Raw genomic sequence first — 25,992 nt, forward strand, 5'->3', positions numbered from 1 at the left:
GTCAGTCCCCTAAATTAGAGTACTGGGGAGGCAAAATATTTTTCACTACTCGATGTCAACAGCATCACATTACATGAAATATTCATTGCCTTTACACCAGAGTATGTTTTCATGAAACAATTAGACTTATAAGCAGCTAGTAAAGTACACTGAATCTTATGCTATATAAATAGGCACAGTATCTTGCCTATTTATATAGCATAGGATTCCATATACCTTACTAACTGCTTATTTGAAAAGTAATGGTTCTACCTTAACTGGAGAATTGTCCCCAATTTTAGGAAGAATGTGAAGGCAATAAACAACATGCAGAAAAGATTAATAAGAGTGACTCCAGAGATAAAGATTTGGAGGTGGCAATGTTGGATTGGGGTGGACAAAATTAAAAATCATACCACCAGGTTATAATCTGACAGGTTTATTTGGAAGCACTGGCTTTAGAGGCACTGCCTCTTCATCAGGCGGTTGTGGAACAGGTCTAAAAGACACAATTTCTAGCAAAAGGGTTACGGTGTCATGGAGCTGAAGCTATCTTGAAAATGTAACAAAATGAGTTCTGGGATTTACATATTGAAGAACCAAAACTGGGATATCCCATTCTAAAAGATGAAAGACTCAATCTAAGTTTGTTTAATATACCATTATAGCTCCATGATACTGTAACCGTTTTGCGATAAATTCTGATTCTTATAGTCCTGTTCCACAACCACCTGATGAAGAGGCAGCACCATGAAAGCTAGTGCTTCCAAATAAACCTGTTGGGACTCTAACCTGGTGTTGTGTAATTTTTAACGTTGTTCAGAGATAAACAACAGTTCGAGAAGCCTTCTTGCAGAAATAAATTTTATATAAGTGTTCAAAACTGTTAGGTGGGAGAAACAGCTCTGTTGGTCAAAAGTTTGCGAGCCCCAAAGTACCCAGCCCCTTGGTCAGTGAACTGCGAGCACAGATGAGCCTTTCAGTTTCATTAAAGACCTATCTCAAACCAACTGCTAGGGCCTACACAAGAGTACCTTGTGGATGTTTTCTGGTTCCTTCATGTTGGGAAATGAAGAATGAACACCGACCCACCCAACATAAAAGAAACATTGGGAGTAATGAATATAGAACTAAACGTATTTCACCAGTGTCATTCCATGTTGTACAACAGCATCATGCCATCTAGGCAAGTCAGCATATGTAACAAAACACATCAATTGCAGTTCAAAATGAATGACTACAACACACAAAAAAAAATCAGTGGCATCAGTGCATTTATTTTGATTTAAAAAGAAATTAAATTTGTGTATCCATTACAAATCATTAAATATACCTTTACACACTGACTATGCAAAGTACAGAATGGATACAGAAACATAATAAGGCTCTGAAGCATTCTTCAGTTTTGTATTGAAACAGCAGTCACGACAGTAGTCATACTTCCACTGATTTTAATCTCAAATTTCCAGCACTACATTATGCTTTTGTCGCAAAATGCATGTCTTTTTTACTGCACACTGTAAATTGCAGAATTTGAGTAACAATCTGCTCCACATTCTGATGAAATGCAGAAGTTTTCAGTAATTTAACTAAAAATGAATTTTGTCTTCTCCTGCTGTTTGTGGCCTCTTATTAGCTAGCAAATTCTATTGTTATCCAGGAGGATTATTACAGACGACAGTATAAACGACATCAGCCACAACTGGCCAAAAGCCAAGTGCAGCACTCAGTAAAGACAATAGAAAGAAAATCAAATGTAGAACCAATTATTGATTGATATTTCTTAACATCATTCTTTCTAATCCTCATCTGTCAATGCAAATTTTGTATGAAAGGTTATATTGAGAGAATGGACATTAAGTATATAGAAAAAAAGTTAGCCATCTTGGACACACAATACAATATGACAAAGTTCTCTGTTAATGTGGGGGTAGCTGGAGTAGTGTTGACTGCCCAGACGGTAAATAGGTTACATTACGGGATCTTGAAAGTTGGAAGGCAATGTCTTCTGCTGCTTCAAGCCGCCTTAGTTCAATCAAGCCATCGCCAACTTTTGAGAGAGAGTTAGCTATCAGCTCTGCGGCTTTGGAGTCTCCTTCGGCAGAAATCACGGCTGCCTTTTTCTGTTGCTCAGCCTAGCAAACCAGATGCAAGTGTTGTGTTAATTAAATAGATTTTACAGTATGAGCAGGCATATTTGGAATGTTAAACAGTGAATCGTTAATTGTTAAGTGCCAGTCTCACTATGAAAATGTTGCCTTTAAAATTTCAAACAGACTGGAAAAAAGGTTGCAATAGCTGGGCAACAGCAATTTTCAGGATATTACTTAAGACATTGCTACAGATGTTTTTATAAAATAACACATTGCGCTGTCATTTTTGGTAAATAAAGTATATTTAAAATGAAATGTATGAATATTCTAGTTTTAGTAGGCATGCCTGTAATCATTCTGAACTGTAAATACTGAGAGAGTACAAGCAGAATGAACTCACTTCCCTGCTTCTCATTAAGCCAGCAGAGCCCACACAGAACCAGTCTGCAACACAACTTACTGTTTTCAACGAAGACCATAAGAAAGAGGCATAGAAATTAGGCCATTCAGCCCATAGAGTCTGCGCCATCATTCAATCATGGCTGATAAGTTTCTCAACCGCATTCTCCTGCTTTCTCCCTGTAACCCTTGATCCCTTAATACTCAAGAACCTATTGATCAGTCTTAAATATACTCAATGACCTGGCCTTCACAGCCTTCTGGGGTAATGAATTCCATAAATTCACAACTCTCTGGCTGAAGAAAGTTTCTCCATATTTCCATTCTAAAGGGTCTTCTCTTTACTCTAAGGCTGTGCCCTCAGGTCCTAGTCTCTCCTATCAATGGAAACATCTTCCCAACATCTACTCTGTCCAGGCCAATCAATATTGTGTTCGTTTCAATTAGACTGCCCCTCATCCTTCTAAACTCCAGCAATTATAAACCCTAGAGTCCTCAAACGTTCCTCATATGTTAAGCTTTTCATTCCTGGAACCCTTCTCATGAACCTCCTCTGAAGCTGCTCCAGGGCCAGTAACATTCTTCCTGAGCTATGGGGCCCAAAACTGCACACAATACTCCAAATGTGGTCTGATCAGATAGAGCCTTATATTGCCTCAGAAGTACATCCTTGCTTTTATATTTAAAATAAATGTGCTCATTGCATTTGGCTTCCTAACTATTGACTCAACCTGCAAGTTTACCTTCAGAGAATCCTAAGTCTTTGCACTTCAAATTTCTGAATTTTCTGCCCATTTAGAAAATAGTCCATACCTCTATTCTTCCTACCAAAGTGCAGGACCTCACACTTTCCCATGTTATACTCCATCTGCCCACTCTCCTAACCTGTCCAAATCCTTCTGCAGGCTCCCCACCTCGACAATGCTACCTGCCGCTTTACCTATCTTTGTATCGTCTACAAACTTAGCTCGAATACCCTCAGTTCCTACATCTACATTAAGGAACAAAGTGAAAAGTTGTGGTCCCAACATGGAACCTTGCAGAGCACCACTTGTCACGGTTGCCATCCTGAGAAGGACCCTTTTATTCCCACTCTTTACTTTCTGCCAGACAGCCAAGCTTCTATCCATGCTAGCACATTGCCTCTAACACCATGGCTTATCTTACACAGCAGCCTCCCGTGTGGCACCTTGTCAAAAGCGTTCTTGAAGTCCAGGTTGATAACATCCATTGGCCCTCCTTGGCCTAACCTGCTCATTACTTCCTCAAAGAATTCCAGCAGATTTGTCAGGCATGAACTCCCCTTGATGAAACCATGCTGACTTTGCCCTTTTTTACTATACACTTTCAAGTATTCAGAAATCTCATCCTTCACAGTGGGTTCGAGGATCTTACCCATGACCGAGGTTAGTCTAATCGCTTTGTAATTTTCCGTACTGTCTTACTCCCTTCTTAAACGGGGATATCAAGCAGTGATTTTGCAGTCTTCTAGCACGCTCCCTGTCTCTCGTGATTCCTGAAAGATCACCACTAACGCCTCCATTATCCCTTCAGCTATCTCCCTTAGAACTCTGAGGTGTAGTCTATCTGGTCCAGATAATTTAACTACTTTCAGACCATTCAATTGTTCTTGCACCTTCTCCTTGGAGATGGCCACCATACTGAGCTCTACCCCTTCACTCTCTAGAATTTTTGGGATATTACTCATGTCTTCAAAGACATTATTCAGCTCCTCAGTCATTTCCTTGTTTCCCACTACTATCTCACCAGCGTCATTGCCCAGCTGCCCAATGTCCACTCTCGTGCGGGGGCTCGTGTGTGGTGTGCTGCAGCCCAGTATTCTGAATGGGCAGCGAACTAAGCAAGGGCTCGCTGTGTCAATCCCATTGATCTGAAATTTGGGAGGGGGGGTGGGGGGGGTGTCCACGATGCTGCAGGTCCCTTACACGCAAGTGTCTGCTCAGGAATAAGGCCTGAGACAGAGATGGGGAGCAAGGCAGGCAGATTGAGGAAAAAGGAAATTTCAGGAACTCCGAGCCCCAGAGGAAAGGCATTGATTCAATTAACCGAATAATCAATTATCTGAATGAAATACTGCTCACTCATCTCATTCCGATAACTGAGGGTCCTCTGTAACTGACTTCAACTATGAGTGTTTTTTGCGGTTCCTGAATTCTTTGCACATAGATTCTACACCATCTGACCCTACTTCATTTCTTACAAGTGACTTAATTTCATTTACTAATACGCTCCCTCTATCTTTTCAGTAGGATGTATATCAGCACCAAGATCTGATCCCCTTGCAGCTGCGTCTCTGTGATGCCCACCGTGTCATACCTGCCAATTTCAATCTGCGCCACAAGCTCATTTACCTTATTCCTTATTCTGCATTCATTCAGATATAACACCTTCAGTCCTGTATTAACCTGTCTCTCTTCTCATTGTCATTTGTTTGTCTAGCATGCTTGAAGTTTGATTGTTATCCCGTTCCATACACTCTGTTCTATTTGTGTCTGTGTTAGAAATTTTAATAACCTCTCCTGAGTTCTGCACTCTTACCTCCTCCTTTAATTCGAGTTTTCTAATTTTCCTACAACTGAGCCCCCTCCACCCGTCTACAGTCTTAATTATACGATTCACTTGGACTGTAGGCCCAGCATGGTTCAGATGAAGACCGTCTCATCGGAACAGGTCCCTTCTTCCCCAATACTGGCACCAGTATCCCAAGAATTCAAACCATTTCTCCCACACCAATCTTTGAGCCACCCAATTTACCTTCCTAATTTTATTGACCCTGTGCCAATTAGCTCATGGCTCAGGGAGTAAACCAGAGATTACTATCTTGTTGGTTCTTTCTAATTTAGCTTCGAGCTGTTCAAACTCCCTTAGCTAACCTCTGCCTTAGTTTTATCTATTGCGCTGGTACCTACGTGGACCACGTCCACTGGATCTTTGCCCTCCCACTCCAAGTGGAATACAGTTGAGAAAACAATGGGAAAATATTTAAAATTCTGAATTACCATTGTACTTTTGGGTTGTAAAGAATTTCAGTGCACAATGACATTTGAACATGTGTAAAAGAAACCTAATTTTCAAAACAATTCCAAATCCAAAATACTGCAGGTGGATGTTGCATGTGGGAAGTGAATGGAATTGAAGTTGTTATAATGCTAACCACATTGCTACTGGCCCTAAGACTTTTCTCATACATCTGCGTGGCACTGTAGTGAATAATTGTTTCTACAAATTTCCCCAACGTTAAACTGACTGATTTGTAAGTTCTGGACTTATCTTTCTCACACTGTTCTAAATAAAAACCTATGAAGGTTTCAATACACCAGTCCACTGGCACCACAATAGCCCCTCTAGTTTGCTGGTGGATTTGTTCTACAATTGATTGATTGTGCGGATAATCAGGTGACTGTACTGCATTGGACAAAAATTAGGTGAACACTTAAATTGCTACTGCAATTCAATGAAATCTAGAGTACTTCCACTGCATGAGGCTCTGACTTATTAGGGGAGAAAGTGAGGTCTGCAGATGCTGGAGATCAGAGCTAAAAATGTGTTGCTGGAAAAGCGCAGCAGGTCAGGCAGCATCCAAGGAGCAGGAGATTCGACGTTTTGGGCATAATCCCTTCTTCAGGAAGAAGGGCTTATGCCCGCTCTGAGCTATTAGCCTTGTGGCATTACTGTTATGCCGCTGCCTTCTCCTCTCCTGCAATATATTAACCACTTTGAATTACACAATTGTTCTTTTGTTTTAGATAATGACAATGAACAGGCCATGGAAGAACGCCCTGTGGTAAGTTTGCCTCAGGAGGCGGAATTGATGGAGAAACACCCTGACTGAAGAACTGCATTGTGGGTATAAGAACAAGGAGGTAAGATGGGAAGGTGAAAATTACTGCAAATGCTGAAATCTGTACTGAAAACAATCAAAGCTGGAGATCACAGCAGATTAGACAGCATCCATGGAGACAGAGCAAGCTAACGCTGAGTATGGATGAACTCAGCATCAGAGCTCTGATGAGGAGTCACCTTGATTCAAAATTTTCGCTTGCTCACTTTCCACGGACGCTGTCTGACCCGCTGTGATCTCCAGCATTTGCTGTTTTCAGAGAGGATGGGACATTTGGTCAAGATATATTTTCTAAAGTCTGCAAACAAATTTTTTTAATAGTGCGAGAGCAGAGAGAGAATGGTGGCCCTATTGTTTGAGATTATAAAATACCTTCTGCACTGTAGCACTGGAAATTGAAAACAGTATTAGGGAAAACACTCCAGACAACTGCCTCTGCCTTTTTCAAATCAACAGCTTGAAAAATATATCAGCAACATCTTTGAACAGAGAAGGGACGACATTAAAAAGCAATTAAATGGGCAAGCATTAACAGCTATTATATGGCACACTGTCATATAATGAAAAGGTATAAAGACAGACCTCCCAAACAAACCATGGCTACAACAAGCACCAGAGTTTGGTTAGTTGTTCCAAAGATTCATTGGGAGGTCTGCTGATGAACTGACTACCTGAAACCGGTCTGAGCTCACAAGAATTCTAACCATCCAGTGTCAGTGAGAGTACATACTGTTGAACAACCATTTGCTATAAAAGGTGTGCCACACTGTGGAATAGTATCTAGGTTATTGTGTAGCATTCATACCAGGGCCAGATCCTTTAAACCTAATATGGGTTTATTCATGGACAAAAGCTCGATTAATTACTTGCTTCCATTTTGCAATGACAATATGAAAACCATTTCTGTTCAGTTCCCACAAAACCATTTTAAAGCAGTCTTCAATTCACTTTGCTTGTCACAAACTAGAAAAGGTCAACCTCAGTGTTGTGTCTGACCTCCTGATTAGCTTGGAGAAAGTGAGGACTGCAGATGCTAGCACTCAGAGTTGAGAGTATAGTGCTTGAAAAGCACAGCAGGTCAGGCAGCATCCTGAAGGGCTTAATCCTGAAACGTCGATTCTCCTGCTCCTTGGATGCTGCTGGACCCGCCGTGTTTTTCCAGCACCAAACACTCTACTCCAGTTTAGCTTCAAAGCTCTATAAACTGCCTATTATAATTTCATGGTGTCAAAAATCATCTTCATTCACAAATCCGTCTGTGGTATTTTTCATTCTAACTTGTGCATTCATTACTTCATTGCATGGTATTTCCTCAACTACAGGCACCTGTATCATCAACAATCACAGGGCTGTAGTCTGGAATGTGCCTGTCTCGTTCTCCTCTCTGAGGAGTCTTAAACAATTCCTAACTGCTCTCTGCTCCTGTGCATTGCCAGGATTTCCTTCATTGATCCTTCAATCTCACTGGTGTTGCTTCCATAAAAGGCGACTTAATAGGTGACATTTCCAAGGGTCCACAACGAACTATGGCATATTCAAGTCAGATTTTTCACTCATGCCTTTTGGAAGAGACTCAACGTCTCAAAGCAATGTTCCTGGCACTTGCACAGGTGGCTGTTTAGAAAACATTCAACCACTTCATCCTGAAGGGACTGGACAGCTACTTGAGCTTTTGTGCAAAGTTTCATTCCTTAACCACCTGTTAAAGGTGCTCACCTCATTTCTATGCAAGGCAATAAAGTCAGGTGATTGTCCACACAATCAATTAATTGTAGAATAAATCCACCAACAAACTGGAGGACATGACTGTGGCACCAGAGCACGAGAGAATGGCAAACACTACAATCGTTTTTGACCAAGGGGTGGAACCTGCAGAACAATTATTCAATACAGTGCCACAGATTAATAAGGAAAGCCATAGGAAGGTAGTCTACAACTTAGAAAGGCTCTTGACAAATGATGAAATGGGTAGACAGTTTGCAGATGAAATTGAGAAGTGTGAGGTGCTACCACTTGTAATAAAGAACATGGAGAGACTGTAAAAACAAAAGACACTATTCCAAAGTATATGCAGAAACAGATATTCAAGTATAGATATACAGAAGCCATTAAAGGTGTAGCAATACAAATAACGCATACAATGTTCTAGTTTTCATTAACAAGAAAATAGAATACAAGAGCAGGGAGGCATGAAGAATTTGTCTCAGATACGGATTAGACTCCAGCTCTGTATTCAGTTCTAGGCACCACATTATAGGAAGAATGTGCATGCAATGGGGAGAAGATGTTTATGAGTTCCAGGGATTTCATGAAGAAAGCTCAGACTATTTTCTTTGGACAGAAAGCTAGGAGATTTGATAGGTTACATCATTGTGAGGAGCCCGGAGAGAGTAAATAGGGAGAACCTATTCCACCACATTAAAGGATCAAGAACTAGAGGGACAGTTTTAAATATTTTGCAAATGTGAGGTGAGAAAAAATTGCTGACAGTCCAGGATGCACTGTCTGGAAGTATGATGGTGGGAGCAGGTTCAATCAAAGCATTCATGAGGACAGAGAATGGTTATTTACTTAGAAACAACATGTCAGAAAAAGACAGAAGATCGGCACAAAGTTAAAATGCTCAGAACACCGGTGCAGACACGATAGTCCAAACGACCAACCTTCTGCACTGTAACAATTCAGAAACATTGGTAATTCTCTGCACCCTACTTAAACACTAAACAACATAAATGCTAGATTTTAAAGAAAAATCAGGTCACAAATTGTCATTTTTTTGCCAACCACTTAAGTATATAACCTACTGCAATTACACTCACCTTTTCAACAACAAATCTGGCTCGCTCAGCTTCCTGTTGTGCAACTTGCTTAAGCTCTACAGCTTCCGTGAACTCTTTGCCAAAGGTCAAATGTGTCTGAAACAAAAAGATACATTTCAAGATGAGTGATACTAAGTGAATAATCAAAAATACATCCGGCTACTCAAATAATACACACCCGAGGACTGGGGCATTACAGTTTAAAATACATGACTGCTGTAATTTAAGTCACTGATCAATGAACAGGGAAGCAGGATTTGTTTTCTGCATTTCCCATACTGCAGTCTGAAGTCGATAAATTCTTGCAGATCTTGCAAGTTCACGGTCTCAAATGGTAACTAGATGCTTGTTTTGTTAAATTCACTGCAGCAAAGAGTTTTGGGTGGCATAAAGACACTGACAGAACCTAACTTGCTTTCAGATTTATCCCCTTTGACAATGGAATCTATAATTAAAAAGCTTGAGAGAAACATGGAAAACACTGTAGATAAATTACTTTCTAACTTATTGATAATCAGATTCTCAAGGTAGTAAACGCACTGTTAGTACATGCTGTCCAAGAATGCCCCTGACAAATCTCTCCCTTAATAAGCCAAACACTACGACAGTTAAATCAAAATATACACAGCAATTCAAATTTCCAGATGTAACTCTCACCAGTTCTTCCAGACACAATTCTGTTGTATTATTTACACTCATATCCCACTAATTTTAGGAGAATTACTGTCCATGAGTAAGGCAAAACAATGAGAAAATGGGCAATGTTGAATGCATACCTCATGTACATTGAATTTTCAGTAGCCTCTTCCATACAGTTCAAAAACCTCAAACTTGACTACTATTGTTCATTGAGATTTTAACTTTCTAAACATAGTCTGGGACTACCACAATGTTAAGGGTTTAGATGGAGAGGAATTTGTTAAGTGTATACAAGAATTTTTTTTGATTCAGTATGCGCATGTACCTACTAGAGAAGGTGAAAAACTTGACCTACTTTTGGGAAGCAAGGCAGGGCAGGTGACTGAGGTATCAGTGAGGGAGCACTTTGGGGCTGGCGGCCATAATTCTATCAGTTTTAAAATAGTGTAAAAAGCCAATTTTGATGGTATTAGGCAAGAACTTTCAGAAGCTGATTAGGCGCAGATGTTCACAGGTATGGCTGGAAAATGGGAAGCCTTCAGAAATGAGGAGCAAGAGTCCAGAGACAGTATATTCCTGTTAGGATGAAAGAAAAGGCTGGTAGGTATAGGAAATGCTGGATGACTAAAGAAATTGAGGTTATGGTTAAGAAAAAGAAGGAAGCATAGGTCAGGTATAGACAGGATAGATCAAGTGAATCCTGAGAAGAATATAAAGGCAGTAGGAGTATACTTAAGAGGAAAATCAGGAGGGTAAAAATGGGACATGAGGTAGCTTTGGCAAATAGAGTTAAGGAGAATCCAAAGGGTTTTTACTAATATATTAAAGATAAAAGAGCAACTAGGGAGTGAGTAAGGCCCCTCAAAGATTAGCAAGGTGGCCTTTGTGAGAAGCCGCAGGAGATGGGGGAAGATACTAAACAAGTATTTGCATCAGTATTTACTGTGAAAAAGGACATGGAAGATGCAGAATGTAGGGAAAGAGATGGTGACATCTTGAAAAATGTCCATATTACAGAAGAGGTGGTGCCAGATGCCTCGAAACACAAAAGTGGATAAATCCCCAGGACCTGATCAGGTGTACCCTAGACCTCTGTGGAAGCTAGGGAAGTGATTGCCGGCACCCTTGCTGAAACATTTGTATCATCGATAGCCACAGGTGAGGTGCTTGAAAACTGGAGGTTGGCTAAAGTGGTGCCACTCTTTAAGAAGGGTAGTAAGGACAAGTCAGGGAACTATAGACCAGTGAGCCTCACGTTGGTGGTGGGCAAGTTATTGGAGGGAATCCCAAGGGACAGGATGTACATGTATTTGGAAAGACAAGGACTGACTAGGGATAGTCAACATGGCTTTGCATGTAGGAAATCATGTCTCACAAACTTGATTGAGCTTTTTTGAAGAAGTAACAAAGAGGATTGATGAGGCAGAGTGATGGATGTAATCTATATGGACTTCAGTAAGGCGTTTGACAAGGTTCGCCATGGGAGACTGGTTAGCAAGGTTAGATCTCATGGAATACAGGGGGAACTGGCCATTTGGATACAGAACTGGCTCAAAGGTAAAAGACAGGTTGGTGGTGGAGAGTTGTTTTTCAGACTGGAGGCCTGTAACCAGTAATCCTGGAGTGCCACAATGATCGGTGCTGGGTCCTCTACTTTTCATCACTTTTATAAATGATTTGGAAAGGAGCATAAGAGCGATAGTTAATAAGTTTGCAGATGACACCAAAATTGGAGACGTAGCGGACAGCGAAGAAGGTTACCTCAGATTACAACAGGATCTGGACCAGATGGGCCAATGGGCTGAGAAGTGGCAGATGGAGTTCAATTTAGATAAATTAGATGCTGCATTTTGGGACAACAGTCTTAGCAGGACTTATACACTTAATGGTAAGGTTCTGGGGAGTGTTGCTGAACAGAGAGACCTAGGAGTGCAGGTTCATACCCTTGAAAGTGGAGTCACAGGTAGATAGGATAGAAGGCGGCATTTGGTATGCTTTCCTTTATTAGTCAGAGTATCGAGTAGAGGAGTTGGGAGGTCATGTTGCAGCTGTACAGGACATTGGTTAGGCCACTGTTGGAATATCGCATGCAATTCTGGTCTCCTTCCTATCGGAAGGATGTTGAGAAACTTGAAAGGATTCAGAACGATTTACAAGGATGTTGCCAGGGTTGGAGGATTTGAGCTATTGGGAGAGGTTCAACAGGCTGGGCTGTTTTCCCTGGAGCGTCAGAGGCTGTGGGGTGACCTTATAGCAGTTTAGAAAATCACGAGGGGCATGGATAGGATAAATAGACAGAGTCTCTTCCCTGGTGTGGGGAAATCCAGAACTAGAGGGCATAGGTTTAGGGTAAGAGGGGAAAGATATAAAAAAAGACCCAAGGGACAACATTTTCACGTAGACAGTGGTACGGGTATGGAATAAGCTGCCAGAGGAAGTGTTGGAGGCTGATACAAGTACAACATTTAAAAAGCATCTGGATGGGTATATGAATAGAAAAGGTTTAGAGGGACACAGTCTGGGTTGGGATATCTGGTTGGCATGGACAAGTTGGACCGAAGGGTCTGTTTCTATGTGGTTCATGTCTGCAACTCTATGGTCACTAGAATCCAGATGAGGAAAATATGATTGGAAGTGAGCAGGACAATCTGTTCCGCTGATCGGGATTCAGGAACAATGAAATTACAATTTACAATAGTAAGTAACAGTAAGAAAGAGACCACCAAAAATGTCTTTTGTAAAGTCTGTGGGAGTATGGAATACATCCCACTAGAGATTTGCTATGGGGGAAGAGACAAACATTTTTAATGATCTTAAGGAAAACTGGATAAATATTATGAATAGATGAAGACAGAAATGCGAGCTGGGCATGCTTGGGACTGCTTTAACATAGCAACAAGCCGTAATAGGATGAATGACCCCTTTCAGCACTGCAGACTTCTATCGTAGACACTTTACTGCAGCAGCTTTGGATTCCAACATCTTTCAGATCAGACATTAAATGAAAGCTGCTGTTTGTCTGTTCAGTTAGAAGTTAAAGGTCTATTGGCATCAAACAAGGAGTTCTTCCAACATTTTTCAAGTCAGCTAATGTCAACAAAACCTGATCATCCAATCACTTAATTAATTGGCTGTTGATTGGTGTTTGCTGCATATAATGTACTGCAGTATTTATCTAACAATAATTATGGGGTCATTTAAAAGGGAATCGTTGTTTTATACTGTCAAGAGTTACACAAAACTTCCCCCTAAAGAAAACATACTTTTTTTATGTTGAATTACAAGAATAAAGCAGTTTATTACAAACAAAGGCAGCAAAGAAAGAAGGTAGAAATTTGAATGTCAGTACCAGAGACACATCATCCAGGATGAGTCCAAAAGTGGAAGCTCTCTCAGTCAGATCCTCGCTAACCTGTCTGGACACAAGCTCTCTCTGTGTGATGAGTTCACCAGCATCAAATCGAGCCTAGAAAACATCCAATTCTTAATTAACAAGTCAGCATAATTTACACTTCAAATTAACACAAGTGTTTATAACAGTGTGAAATGATGACATTGGATGCAAGTAAGTTTAAGTCAAATCCAGGCAGAAATGTGGCGAAGAATTATATTATAATCCCATTTTGAAATATGACAATTCAAAGTGAATGGACGTCGTCACATTCAAGACACAGCCACGAACTTTGTTTAGATGGTGAAGGATTACTCCGACACTTTAAGCTGTCTGTATACAAATACAGATTCCTGATGAAGGGCTCTGGCCCGAAACGTCGAATTTCCTGTTCCTTGGATGCTGCCTAACCTGCTGTGCTTTAACCAGCAACACATTTTCAGCTGTGTATACAAATATCTACTCCACTGCAATATCATATAACTTGTCTGCAAAACATCAGGCTCAGATTTCTTTTAATTCAGTGAATATGGCATTTGCTTGCTCGGACTGCAATTATTGCCTATCCCCCGTTACTGTTGAGAAAGTACTGTCGAGCTGTTTCCTTTAACTACAGCCAATTCGGTGTAGGTACACCCACAATGCTATCAGGAAATTTCATGGTTATGACCCAGCAACACTGACAGAACAAAGCTAAGTCAGCATGGAGTGTGGCTTGGAAGGAAAACTTGCAGGTGGCAGTGACATTCCTTTGTATGAACTATTTACTGCATTGAGAGGATCTCTGTCCCCTGTTATTTTAAAAGCTTAAATTTTAAAAATTTAAATTAAGGAAACCCAGGCTAAATGTTAACATTCGAGGTGACAGCCTTACCACAGAAAATAATAATCCACACTTGCTCAGTTATTGGCTATGAATCCATGCCTGATTTATTCTGATTTGTTAATATTCAAATCAATGAGACAGAAAATTCACAACCCTCCTTATCTACTTGAAGAAACAGAACCCAAGTCATAAAAGCACAAATGAATTACATACAAGTAATTTTTTTAATGACAATTCTATTTTGGGCATAAACCTGCCTGTAAAGTGGATTAGAACTCAGGCTGTATGTTTGCTTGCTGAGCTGGAAGATTTGCTCTCCAACATATCATCACCATATTCAGTAACATTATCAGTGACCCTCCGGTGAAGCGCTGGTATTCTGTCCCGCTTCCTCTTTATGTATCGTGGTCTGTTGTGGTGAGTGATATAATTTACAGTCCCTTTTCTCAGAGATTGGTCAAATGGGGTCCAAATTGATGTGTTTGTTGATGGAGTTCCGGTCTGAATGCCAGGCCTCTAGGAATTCCCGTGTGTGTCTTTGTTTAGCTTGTCCCAGGATAGATGTATTGTCCCAGTCGAACTGGTGTCCCTCGTTGTCTGTATGGATGCTAGTGATAATTGGTCACGTCTTTTGGTGGCTAGTTGGTGATCATGTATCTTGGTGGTTAGTTGCCTGCCTGTCTGTTCGATGTAATATTTGTTACAGTACTTGCAGGGTATTTTGTGTATGACATTCATTTTGCTGAGTGTTGGTAGGGTCCTTTAGATTCATTAAGAGCTGTTTCAGTTTGTTCATAGGTTTGTGGGCTACCACGATACTATGGAGTTGGAATAGTCTGGTCGTCATCTCAGAGGTGTCTTTAAGGTATGGTAATGTGGCTGGAGTCTCTGGGCGTGTTGTGTCATCTTGTTTAGGTTTGTTCTTTAAGAATCAGCAGACTGTGATTATCAGATAGACAACATATTCAAGAACAATGGCTAAGTATTTTTCTTCTGCTTCTCGTAGTTCCTGGGTGCTGCAGCATGTTGCGGCTTGTTTAAATAACGCCCTAATGTGGTTTCGTTTGAGTATGTTGGGATGATTGTTCATGTAGTTGAGTGTCTGGTCTGCGTGTGTAGCTTTCCTGTAGACGCTGGCCTACAGCTCTCCATTAACTTTTTGTTCTATCGTGACATCTAGGAAGGAGAGTCTGTTGTTGTTCTCTTTCTCATTGGTGAACCTTATACCTATCTCAGACCCATAGTCGCACTTCTCGGCACATCAACATACAGACTAGCAAAGGAACTTCATTGTAAACTGAAATACCTAGTAGAAGACTCACACCACTCCATCCAATCCACATAGGAATTTGTGAACATTAAAGACACAAAGGTTTAGGATGACGCAGTCATGGTCTCCTTTGATGTGATTTCCCTATTCACATAAAAAAAACCAGCTTCACCGCTAGATGAACTAAGGACATAAACACCAGACAGCACCAACTCCATCAGCAAGGACAGCATCCTCAAACCAGTAAACCTGTGTCTCACAACCCACTTCACCTTCAACGACAAGACCTACAAATAAATCAACAGGACATCTATGGGACCACCAATATCAGGATTCTTGGCAGGAGCAGTTATGCAGAGACTCGAATGAACAGCCCACCCCAGGATCCAGCCCAAGCTATGGATGCGTTACGTGGATCACACCTTCGTCATCATGAAATGGAACAAATTAGAAGAAAATCACCAACACATAAAAAACTGGTACAAGGTCCACTAAAAAGGAAGAGAACAAAGAACAAAAGCCAATGAGAGCTGCAAGACAGCATCTACAGAAAAGCGACCCAGCAGACCGGATACTCAACTACAGGAACAATCATCCCAACACTCAAACAGAGCTGCATTAGGACATTACTTAAATGAGCCACAACACACTGCGACACCCAGACACTCCGATATGCCGAAGAAAACACCTATACAACATTTTCAAGAACAATGCATACCTGATAAGCACAGTCTGCCGATTGTACAACAAACCTAAACAAGAAGGCACACCCTGCCTGGAGACTCTAGCCACATTACCATATATTAAAAGGCACCGCAGAGATGATGACCAGACTACTCCGGTCCCTTAGCATCAGGGTAGCCCACAAACCTACCAACACACTGAAACAGCTCTTGATGAATCTACAGGACCCTGAACCAACCAGCGGAACGAACTTCATATACAAAATACCCTGTAAAGACGGCAACAAACACAACATTGGACAGACAGGCAGGAATCTAGCCACCAGGATACATAATCACCAGCTAGCCACCAAAAGACATGACCAACTATCACTAGTATCCTTACTCACAGGCAACGGGGGATGCTAGTTCGACTCGGACAACACATCTATCTTGGGACAGGCTAGAACAAAGACACGCACAGGAATTCCTAGAGGCCTGGCATTCAAACCGGAACTGTCACTCATGCTTTGATTTGGACCCCATTTACTAACCTCTCAGAAAAAGAATCAGAAGTGAGATCACATACCACAAAAGTCCATAACACAAGTAGCAAGCGGACAGAACACCAGGGTTTCAATGGAGGCTCGCTGATGATGTTACTAGCATGGTGATGAAACATCTGAAAACAAATCTTCCAGCTCAGCGAGCAAAATTACAACCTGAACCACAACCTGAGCTACGAATCTTCACAAAAATCGCAGTGGATTAGAATGTTACACACACAAAAATCAACAATTGGCCACATTCTTCTCGACAAAACCTTCTTCCAAATTTATCCTCACTAAATTGCAAGTAAATAGTGAAGTAAATAGCAGAAAAATGGTTGCAAGGTAGGCCAGATGCATTTGATTGGTAACTGGAAAATATGCACATGTAGATGACTCCAGACAAGTGCTGGTCAATGTACTAAGAGTAAAAGTATTTTTAGTTCTAGTATTCATCCACAATCCGCTCCTACATAACTGTGTGACACTTACAACGACAGACTTCAGAATTTCTGTTGTGATGGATGGCAGTACTCTCTCATCGTAATCTTCACCGATGCTGGTGTAAATCCTCGGTAGTTGGTCTGTCACTGGCCTGAATAGGATACGCAGTGTGATGTTTACATTCTGTAAATCTGTAAAACAATGAAGTTCAGCGTCTGAGTTTTATGCAAAGTTTCAGTGGATACTTCTTAAAATACATAAAAGTAGAAAACTTTCCTTAGCACACCGCATTTCAAGTTTATTCGTGGAGTGTCGCAGGTTTACCTTTATTACACGGACACCAAACCACTTCTCTTTATGAACTCACCTTTGCTACCTGTGATGACGGGAACGTTTCGTGGTCGTGATCGGCAATCAAAGATAATTGGTCTCTGTACCCATGGAATTAGAAAGTGCGTGCCTTCTCCACTAACAACATCTTGAACACCACGAAATCGATCAAATATCACTGCTCTGTGTCCAGCATCAACTAGCGAAATAAAATTGGGTGTTACTATACCAGCATTATATGTATTGATGATTAATCTGTGGAGTCATATAGCAGCAGTTAATCATTAGGCAATTAAATGCTTATTAAAAAGACAGGTTTATTCACAAACCAATGGAAAACAAGTGACCACCAGCAATTACCTTGAAAGGAAATTTATAATATCAGCCAAAGACAATTCTGTACCTCATCACTTACCACTAATTCCCCCATTTTTCTACTGCTTGTATGAGAGACCAATGTTTGCCTCATTGTATTCAGGGGCCAGGAGCATTTCCTTAATGTCTGCATCTAATGTCCACCTCTGCGATATTGTGTTTATAGGTCATCCTTATTAACTCATTCACTAACTCGTTATATTCGTTATTACTGGGTTCCTGTTTCCTCATTCATAACCCTTTACTAACCCATTATTTACTGTAACATGGTTTCAGCAGTTCTGTAGTGTATTTTACTATCCTAAGATAGACCAAATTTAAAACAACCCTTTCAAAACCCATTACAGCGGAACCTCAATGATCCGAATGAGATGGACGGGCAGTATTTCGTTCGGATAATTGATTCAATGCCTCTCCTCAGGAGGTCGGAGTTTTCTGAAATTTCCCTTTTCCTCGCAGAGCCTGCCTTGCTCCCTCTCCCCGTCTCAGGGTTTGTTTCTGATTAGACACACACTTATGCTGATCACAGAATACCAAACAGTTTCCCGAGTTAGTATATACTTGTTAAATACCTTTTAACTGGGCCGTTATCCCTTTAAGAATCTGTCAAAACAGCACTTAAGTGAAAATGCTTTATAGAAAGAAACTCACACCCGCAAATAACAAAGAAATCTTACAACCCAGCCACAGTAATCAGTTTAACATCCTTTATTCTTTTATTAAGTGCAGGTACAATTTCTACTTATTTACAGCATCTAGGCCTAGCATTTTTTAACTAACATTTACTAACTTAAAAGAACTTAATTTCTTGGAAGAAAGCTAAAGCTTCCAAATAAACCTGTTGCACTATAATCTGGTGTTGTGTGATTTTTAACTTTGTGCACCCCAGTCCAATACTGGCACCCTCAAATCATAACTTAAAAGAAAAAAGGACTAACACCTCTTAAATTATGTAAGCAGACCGGACAGACTCTTAATCCTATCAGGAGTAGCAGCCAATTCTTAGCACATGTTTTGACACACCTCCTGTCGCCCAGGCAAGAAGCCCCTCAAACCTTTGTGTTCTATAGATAAAACTATGTAACACCAGAGTAATGGAATTTTAATATACGTAAGAACCGTGTATAAGTAGTCTATTGTAAAAACTGTATTTCGGGATTCTATTGCCACCTTGAACTTGTGCTATTTGCGGTTGCTGAATAAAGGCTATTTTTGCCTCTCACCAATTTCAGTCATTATTTGAACACTATCTCAACACCATGCCCCGGTACCTTTAAGTAAAATGAACAACTTTGAACTGCTGTGTGGTGTATCTACACCTACTTATGTATTCAAGAATTTAAACCCGATAACATTGAAGGAACAGCCATTACGATTCCAAGACAAGATGCAAAGAAAATTGGACGTGATGTGTAAAATGAGACTGCACCCTAATCCTTCGAGGTAGCAGGGGTTGCAAGCTTGGAAAAGTGCTCTCAAAGCAACCTTTAAAAATTTCTGTAACATACCTTACAAATACACCATAAAGTTAGTGGTGGTGGGAACAAATACTTATGATGCTAAGCAAGTGGGCTGCTTGGTCTAGATGGTCTTGAGCTCAAATGCTTTTGGCAGTTGCACTCATCCAAGCAAGTGGATAGCATCCCATTATATTCCCAACACAGGCCTTACAAATGGTGGAAAGATTTTGAAGAGTTAGAATACTCAACCTCTGACCTGCTCTCGTAACCACTGCATTTATGTACAGTTAATATGAATGCAAATTAAAATGCTCACCATCATGCCAGTTATTCATTATAAAAGCCTGGAAACGACATGCAGATTTAATTCAACCTACGTGACTGCTTCATCAGATTGGGGTTCACCTTGTGAAAGTAACAGGCATATACTCCTTTCCCTATAATCAGGGCAGTGAGGAGTGACTTGCCATATAACACTACAGTAAAGGCATTACTGTACGAGAAAGGATTTTAGTGGGATGGGGCCCAATTTTAAAGGAGGCCAGCCTGTTTAATGTTTTCTCCCAGCACAGAGCATTAGCCAATGGAGCACATACTGAACTGAGGGCTCCTGATGAAGGGCTCTGGCCCAAAACGTCGAATTTCCTGTTCCTTGGATGCTGCCCGACCTGCTGTGCTTTAACCAGCAACACATTTTCAGCTCTTGCCTCCATTATGCAGCCTACCAGGTAGAAAACATAGCTAGTGGGCTTCCCTTCCTTTCAGATCCTATGGTTCAATACATATCCACACTAGGAGAACAACAGCAGCAAACTGTTTGCAGAAACCTTAGAGCTGCTTGCAGGAGGGGGGGTTAAAGGGAGTGTTCTAAAAAAATACTTGATAGGATTAAAATAATAGTCATACTGAAGAGCAAACAGAACCTTCGAACTTCTCAATCGCCTGGCTCTAACGCTCTAACAAGACCACTATGCCACAAGCACCATATGAGGGAGTCACTTGGCCTCAGTTACCTCATTACAACTGCATTGAGTAGGACCTCATGGCAGGGTGAAGGGAAACAAATTCTGGTGACAATGCACACCAATAACCCTATAAACGGGACTGGTACTTTTAAAAATAATTATACAATCAGCTAGTTTAGCTACAGTTTAAGAGTTTGTCATTAACTAAACTTTAAGTTTACATTAGGAAAGAACTGACCTTTTCTGCTTTAACGTCTGAATCAATAGCAGATTATGCAACAAAAACCTCCAGCATTGGCTGGAAAAGGGGACTACCAAGCAGCAACTTTAGCAATGAGAACACAATACAGAAGACCAAAGAGTAAATTAATGCAAGACAATTCTGAGACACAGCTTCAGTCATTCTTGCAAAATCTGCCTGAAAGACTGGAAGTGAAATTCAAGCAGGTAGGTGCCATGTATTTTATAGCCTTTCCTGGGAATTTAAGCCACAATAATACAAATAAATTTATCCACACATATGCAATTCACTAGAGATGGTCCAGCAAGAGTTTATCTGAAGCTTGTATGCTTAAAAGGGGAAAGAAAAAACATAGTTGTTCAATGAACACAAGAATCTTCTCGTATTTTCCAAAGTAAGCTGGAGTTGACCGGCAATCAAAGGATCTTACAGAGTGAAACCATGTTTAAAAGGGAGTGTGCGTGCACATGCAGCTGTACGAGTGTATTAAAAAGTGTACATTTAAAATTATTTGTTAAATTTCCTTTTTACTCATTGGAAGGTTAGATTCTTGCTGAAGTTTGGTGCTATGGTGGTGGCTATTCAGGATTTGAACCTTGGTCTTGCCTTCAGATCTTACTTGATATAATAATGCACTAAAGCGTGCCTTTACTTAATTCAGTACTACAAATATATTAAAACAAATTGCATCTCAGCATACGTCCTGCTATAGTTTCACATTATAATTGCTGACAACCACATTCATGATGCCAGGAATGTAGAACTTCAGTTTAATAGAAAACTAAGAAAAGCTGGGGCTGTTCTCCTGAAAGTAGAGCAAGTTCATATATTTAATGGAGCCACTCAAAAACAAGAACATTTATTCGATAAAAAAAAATTAGTCTGGTTTCAGGAGAGTACAGTTTTAAGGTCCTTGACAGGGGGTAGCAGGTTTGTAAACCCAATTATAAAAGTTTATTTATCATTCTCATGGAAAAGGATTGAAATACAACATTGTTCATGGAGACCTTCAGATAGACAATCTCACCTTAATATTTGGATATGGGTATTTCAATGATTCACTGTTTATTCACTTCTGAAAATGGGTTGAAAAAGCATTTTCCATTGCTGTCAGAAGTGCAGCTGCATTTTAAATTTTTAGAAGGATGGTGAATGTTATAGGTCAAGTAGCCATTGTCCAAGAGACTCTTGGGACTGCTCATTCAATAGAGACAAGGGACTAGCGGCATGTTTAACTTGACAGTCACCACACCTAAGGTGAGGAGTAAGGTTGAGAAGGTAGGAACCTCATGGCGACCTTAGCTGGTACAGCATTGGAACTTTTGGTTTTTACATCACTCGCCATCTGAACGGCCAAATGAGCTAACCGACTCCCTCTATGAAGAATGAGAGATTTGAGTTTTGGGTTGCATTTTGAGAAAATTGATAAGAAAAGTAGGTCAGATCATAGGTGCACTTGAAAGCAATTCAAGGGAGGGGGGGGGGGGGGGGGGGAGGGGGGGGGGAGGGGAGGGGGGGGGGGGGGGGGGGGGGGGGGGGGGGGGGGGGGGGGGGGGAGGGGAGGGGGGGGGGGGGGGGGGGGGGGGGGGGGGGGGGGGGGGGAGGGGAGGGGGGGGGGGGGGAGGGGGGGGGGGGGGGGGGGGGGGGGGGGGGGGGGGGGGGGGGGGGGGGGGGGGGGGGGGGGGGGGGGGGGGGGGGGGGGGGGGGGGGGGGGGGGGGGGGGGGGGGGGGGGGGGGGGGGGGGGGGGGGGGGGGGGGGGGGAGGGGGGGGGGGGGGGGGGGGGGGGGGGGGGGGGGGGGGGGGGGGGGGGGGGGGGGGGGGGGGGGGGGGGGGGGGGGGGGGGGGGGGGGGGGGGGGGGGGGGGGGGGGGGGGGGGGAGGGGGGGGGGGGGGGGGGGGGGGGGGGGGGGGGGGGGGGGGGGGGGGGGGGGGGGGGGGGGGGGGGGGGGGGGGGGGGGGGGGGGGGGGGGGGGGGGGGGGGGGGGGGGGGGGGGGGGGGGGGGGGGGGGGGGGGGGGGGTGGGAGTGGGAGTGGGAGTGGGGGTGGGAGTGGGAGTGGGGGGGGGAGTGGGAGTGGGGGGAGTGGGGGGAGTGGGGGGGAGTGGGAGTGGGGGGGAGGGGGGAGTGGGGGGGGGAGGGGGAGTGGGGGGGGGAGGGGGAGTGGGGGGGGAGGGGGAGTGGGGGGGGGAGGGGGAGGGGGAGTGAGGGGGAGTGGGGGGGGGGGAGGGGGAGTGGGGGGAGGGGGAGGGGGAGGGGGAGTGGGGGGGAGTGGGAGTGGGAGTGGGAGTGGGAGTGGAGTGGGAGTGGGGGGGAGTGGGAGTGGGAGTGGGGGGGAGGGGGAGTGGGGGGGAGGGGGAGTGGGGGGGAGGGGGAGGGGGAGTGGGAGTGGGGGGGGAGGGGGAGGGGGAGTGGGAGTGGGGGGGGAGGGGGGAGGGGGGGGGGAGGGGGAGTGGGGGGGGAGGGGGAGTGGGGGGGGGGGGGGAGTGGGGGGGGGGAGGGGGAGTGGGGGGGGGAGGGGGAGTGGGGGGGGAGGGGGAGTGGGGGGGGAGGGGGAGGGGGGGGAGTGAGGGGGAGTGGGGGGGGGAGGGGGAGTGGGGGGAGGGGGAGGGGGGGGGAGGGGGGTGGGGGGGAGTGGGAGTGGGAGTGGGAGTGGGGGGAGTGGGAGTGGGGGGGAGTGGGAGTGGGGGGGGAGTGGGAGTGGGGGGGAGTGGGAGGGGGAGTGGGGGGGGGGGGGGAGTGGGGGGGGGGGGGGGGGGAGGGGGAGGGGGAGTGGGAGTGGGAGGGGGAGGGGGAGGGGGAGCGGGAGGGGGGGGGGGAGCGCGAGAGGGGGGGGGCGGGGGAGGGGGCGGGGGCGGGGAGTGGGGGGGGAGGGGGAGGGGGAGTGGGGGGGGGAGGGGGAGGGGGAGTGGGGGGGAGGGGGGGGAGGGGGAGTGGGGGGGAGGGGGGGGGGGAGGGGGAGTGGGGGGAGGGGGGGGAGGGGGAGTGGGGGGGAGTGGGGGGGAGGGGGAGTGGGAGGGAGAGGGGGAGTGGGGGTGTGTGGGAGTGGGCTCACCGTTATAAAGCGCCGAGTTGACGACTCCTCCAACAACGGCCAGGCCGAGGCCAAACTTGCCAATGGTTTCCAACACTTTCGTGGCCATTTCCAACGTGGGGGAAGGTGGTGGGTGGAGGGCTGCGGAGGGGTTGCACCAATCGCCGGGCCTGAAGAACAGAATCAAACAGCCGCCGTCAGCCAGGCCGCACGGTCACCTCCACGGGGCAGCCACGCATGCTCAGTGCCCCGTTCACTCCCACAGTAAAACCGCATTCCATTGGCTGGTGAATACGTGATGATGCATTATGGGCGATGTAGTCCTCTATCCCGGAAGCGGTTGGTCTGAAATGGAGCGGGACACTACAACTCCCAGTGTGCCTCGCGCTCTGTATGATCCACGTGGACCTCACGCTTCAAAATGTATCATTTCAGCAATGTTAAATGGTTACATTGAGGTTTTTTTGTGATGGGAAATATTTTCATAAATTGTAGCTTGTGTGCATTGTTGAAAAATGATGGAATCTTTGAGCAGTCCTGGTAGAAAGGGACACACACATTTCACATTGGTATAAAAACACAAAGTGCAGCTTTGGTAATATGTATGGAGACGGAATTGCAGGTGGATTACAAAACCATAGAGGATGACCTTTTGTCAGAACTCCATAGTTATTAAACAAAGGATGGGTGAGGAGAGAAAAAGATAAATAGTTCAATAGAATGGAAAGCATGGTACTGCTGACGCAGTTAAAAATCGCTCTGCACCAGGTTGTAGTTCAACAGGTTTATTTGGACTATAACCTGCTGTTGTGTGATTTTTACCTTTGTCCATCCTAGTCCAACATCAGCTCCTCCACGATATGGATAGTGCATTCAGCAGAGAGAGATGGGAATAGAAAAAGTGAAGAAACAAAAAACTACAGAAAAGATATATAAATAGCAACATAGCTGGTGAAATACCTGACTGAAGAAATTGAAAGAAATTAAGCTGTTGTGGTCTGAAATTATGGGCTTGAATTTGATAATAACGACCTTATAGAGATGCTGTTTTAACCGTTGACCTTCAATGGAACATTCAATAAGGTCAGAGTTTGGGACAGGATTATGTCAGACCAGAATCTTAGAATTATGCTGAAAGTGAACAGGAATGTTTCAGGGTGGTGGAACTAGAATTGCCCATCATGTTTCTAAGTGCTTGTAGATGTTGTTACAAAGGGTTTATATTTAATACTTTTTTGTGGACTTGAAATATCATTGATAACTGGATTGTACTTTATTGTGAGGTCAATGAAAGGAATTGGAACTTATTTTAAAACAAATAGTTCTTCATTGTCACATGTATTGTGATACTTTACTGAAGAGTTGTGGCAGGATTTTCAATGGTTAGGTTGCAGTTTGTGCTTTGGATTTTGTTTGGAGCAGTTGGTGACCAGTCTGAAGGGAAGGAGTTCCCAGATTAGTTTTCCTGTTCCAGAAATAAACTTCTTGTTGTGAATTCATTGTGAATGGGATTGTACTTTTCAGGAATGACTGGAAGACTTATGGATACTGTGTTTCGGAACAAGCTGTGAGTTGCAAGTATCCTGGAGTCAACTGCCTATGCTTGGTAACACATGGCAGAATGTAAGACTGAGAGCTATCTGAATATGCTTTTTTTTGTTTTCAAGACTATTACTGGTCCAAAATGTTTTTCCCTGAAAGTGGTCACTGCAGGGAAAATATCTCTTTTCCTGCTGTGAGTGCAAGTGTGAGCTTCAGGTTACTTAGAACAGGGTAATGTGTTAGTGAAGGTAATGTGGGATAACTATGGAATAACAGTGTGGAATAGTTATCTTTACACCTTTGCCAAATAAGTCTTGTTTCACAATAGATGAATAATTTTGTTGTTTATTAAAGAAACCTGGTTGATGGATCTTCATATTTTAAACCTAATATAGATATAATATCTAATTGGCCAAGTCTTAGAGTCATAGAGTTAGACAGCACAGATGCAGACTCTACAGTCCAACTCATTCACGTCCACCAGATATTCTAAACTGATCTAGTCCCAAAAGGCAGCATTTGGCCCATATCCCTGTAAACACTTCCTACTCATGTATCAATCCAGAGACCTTTTAAATATTGTAATTTTACCCACCCCCACCATCTCTGGCAGCTCGTTCCGCAAACACACCAGTCTCGGCGTGAAAAGATTGCCCCGAGGTCCTTTTTAAATCTTGCCCCTCTCAGCCTAAACCTATGTCCTCTAGTTCTGGATTCCTCTACCCTGGAAACAACAAATCTTGGCTATTCAACTTATCCATGCCTCTCATAATTTTATAAATTTCTGTAAGGTCTCCCCTCAGCTTTCAATGCCTCAGGGGAAAAATCCTGGCAACATCCTTGTACATCCTTTCTGAACTGTTTCAAGTTGAACAACATGTTTCCTATAGTAGGGAGTCCAGAGGTGAACACAGTGTTCCAAAAATGACCTCTACAGCACAACATGATGTACCAACTCCTATACTCAATGCCCTGACCAATAAAGGAAAGCATTCCAAACGCTGCCTTCACTGCCCTGTCTACTTGCGACTCCACTGTGCATCTGCATTTGATGTTCTCTTTATTTGGCAACTCACTCCACTCGGGCCTGACCATTACTGTATAAGTTCTGCCCTAG

General features: G+C 43.5%; 1 protein-coding gene across 1 annotated transcript; it reads right to left on the reverse strand.

The window, feature by feature from the left end:
- Positions 1-1,236: 1,236 nt before the first annotated feature.
- On the reverse strand, positions 1,237-23,584 carry phb (prohibitin). Its single transcript, XM_060848563.1, has 6 exons — positions 23,355-23,584; positions 17,300-17,461; positions 16,981-17,123; positions 13,141-13,257; positions 9,153-9,248; positions 1,237-2,114 (listed from the first exon to the last, which is right to left on the reverse strand). Exons 1-6 carry the CDS (start codon positions 23,440-23,442, stop codon positions 1,899-1,901), a joined length of 822 nt encoding a protein of 273 aa, XP_060704546.1. The 5' UTR covers positions 23,443-23,584; the 3' UTR covers positions 1,237-1,898.
- Positions 23,585-25,992: the final 2,408 nt, after the last annotated feature.

Source organism: Hemiscyllium ocellatum, chromosome 32, assembly GCF_020745735.1.
Source record: "Hemiscyllium ocellatum isolate sHemOce1 chromosome 32, sHemOce1.pat.X.cur, whole genome shotgun sequence".
Taxonomy (NCBI): domain Eukaryota; kingdom Metazoa; phylum Chordata; class Chondrichthyes; order Orectolobiformes; family Hemiscylliidae; genus Hemiscyllium; species Hemiscyllium ocellatum.

Bases quoted from the DNA above. Each gene is read 5' to 3' on its own strand.
- phb (XM_060848563.1), bottom strand. From the start codon at position 23,442: ATGGCCACGAAAGTGTTGGAAACCATTGGCAAGTTTGGCCTCGGCCTG. The intron at 13,258-16,980 runs GTAAGTGTCACA...GATGTTTTCTAG, and splicing joins AAATTCTGAAGTCTGTCGTT to GCTCGATTTGATGCTGGTGA. The intron at 9,249-13,140 runs GTACTGACATTC...TTTTTGTTTCAG, and splicing joins TCCTGGATGATGTGTCTCTG to ACACATTTGACCTTTGGCAA.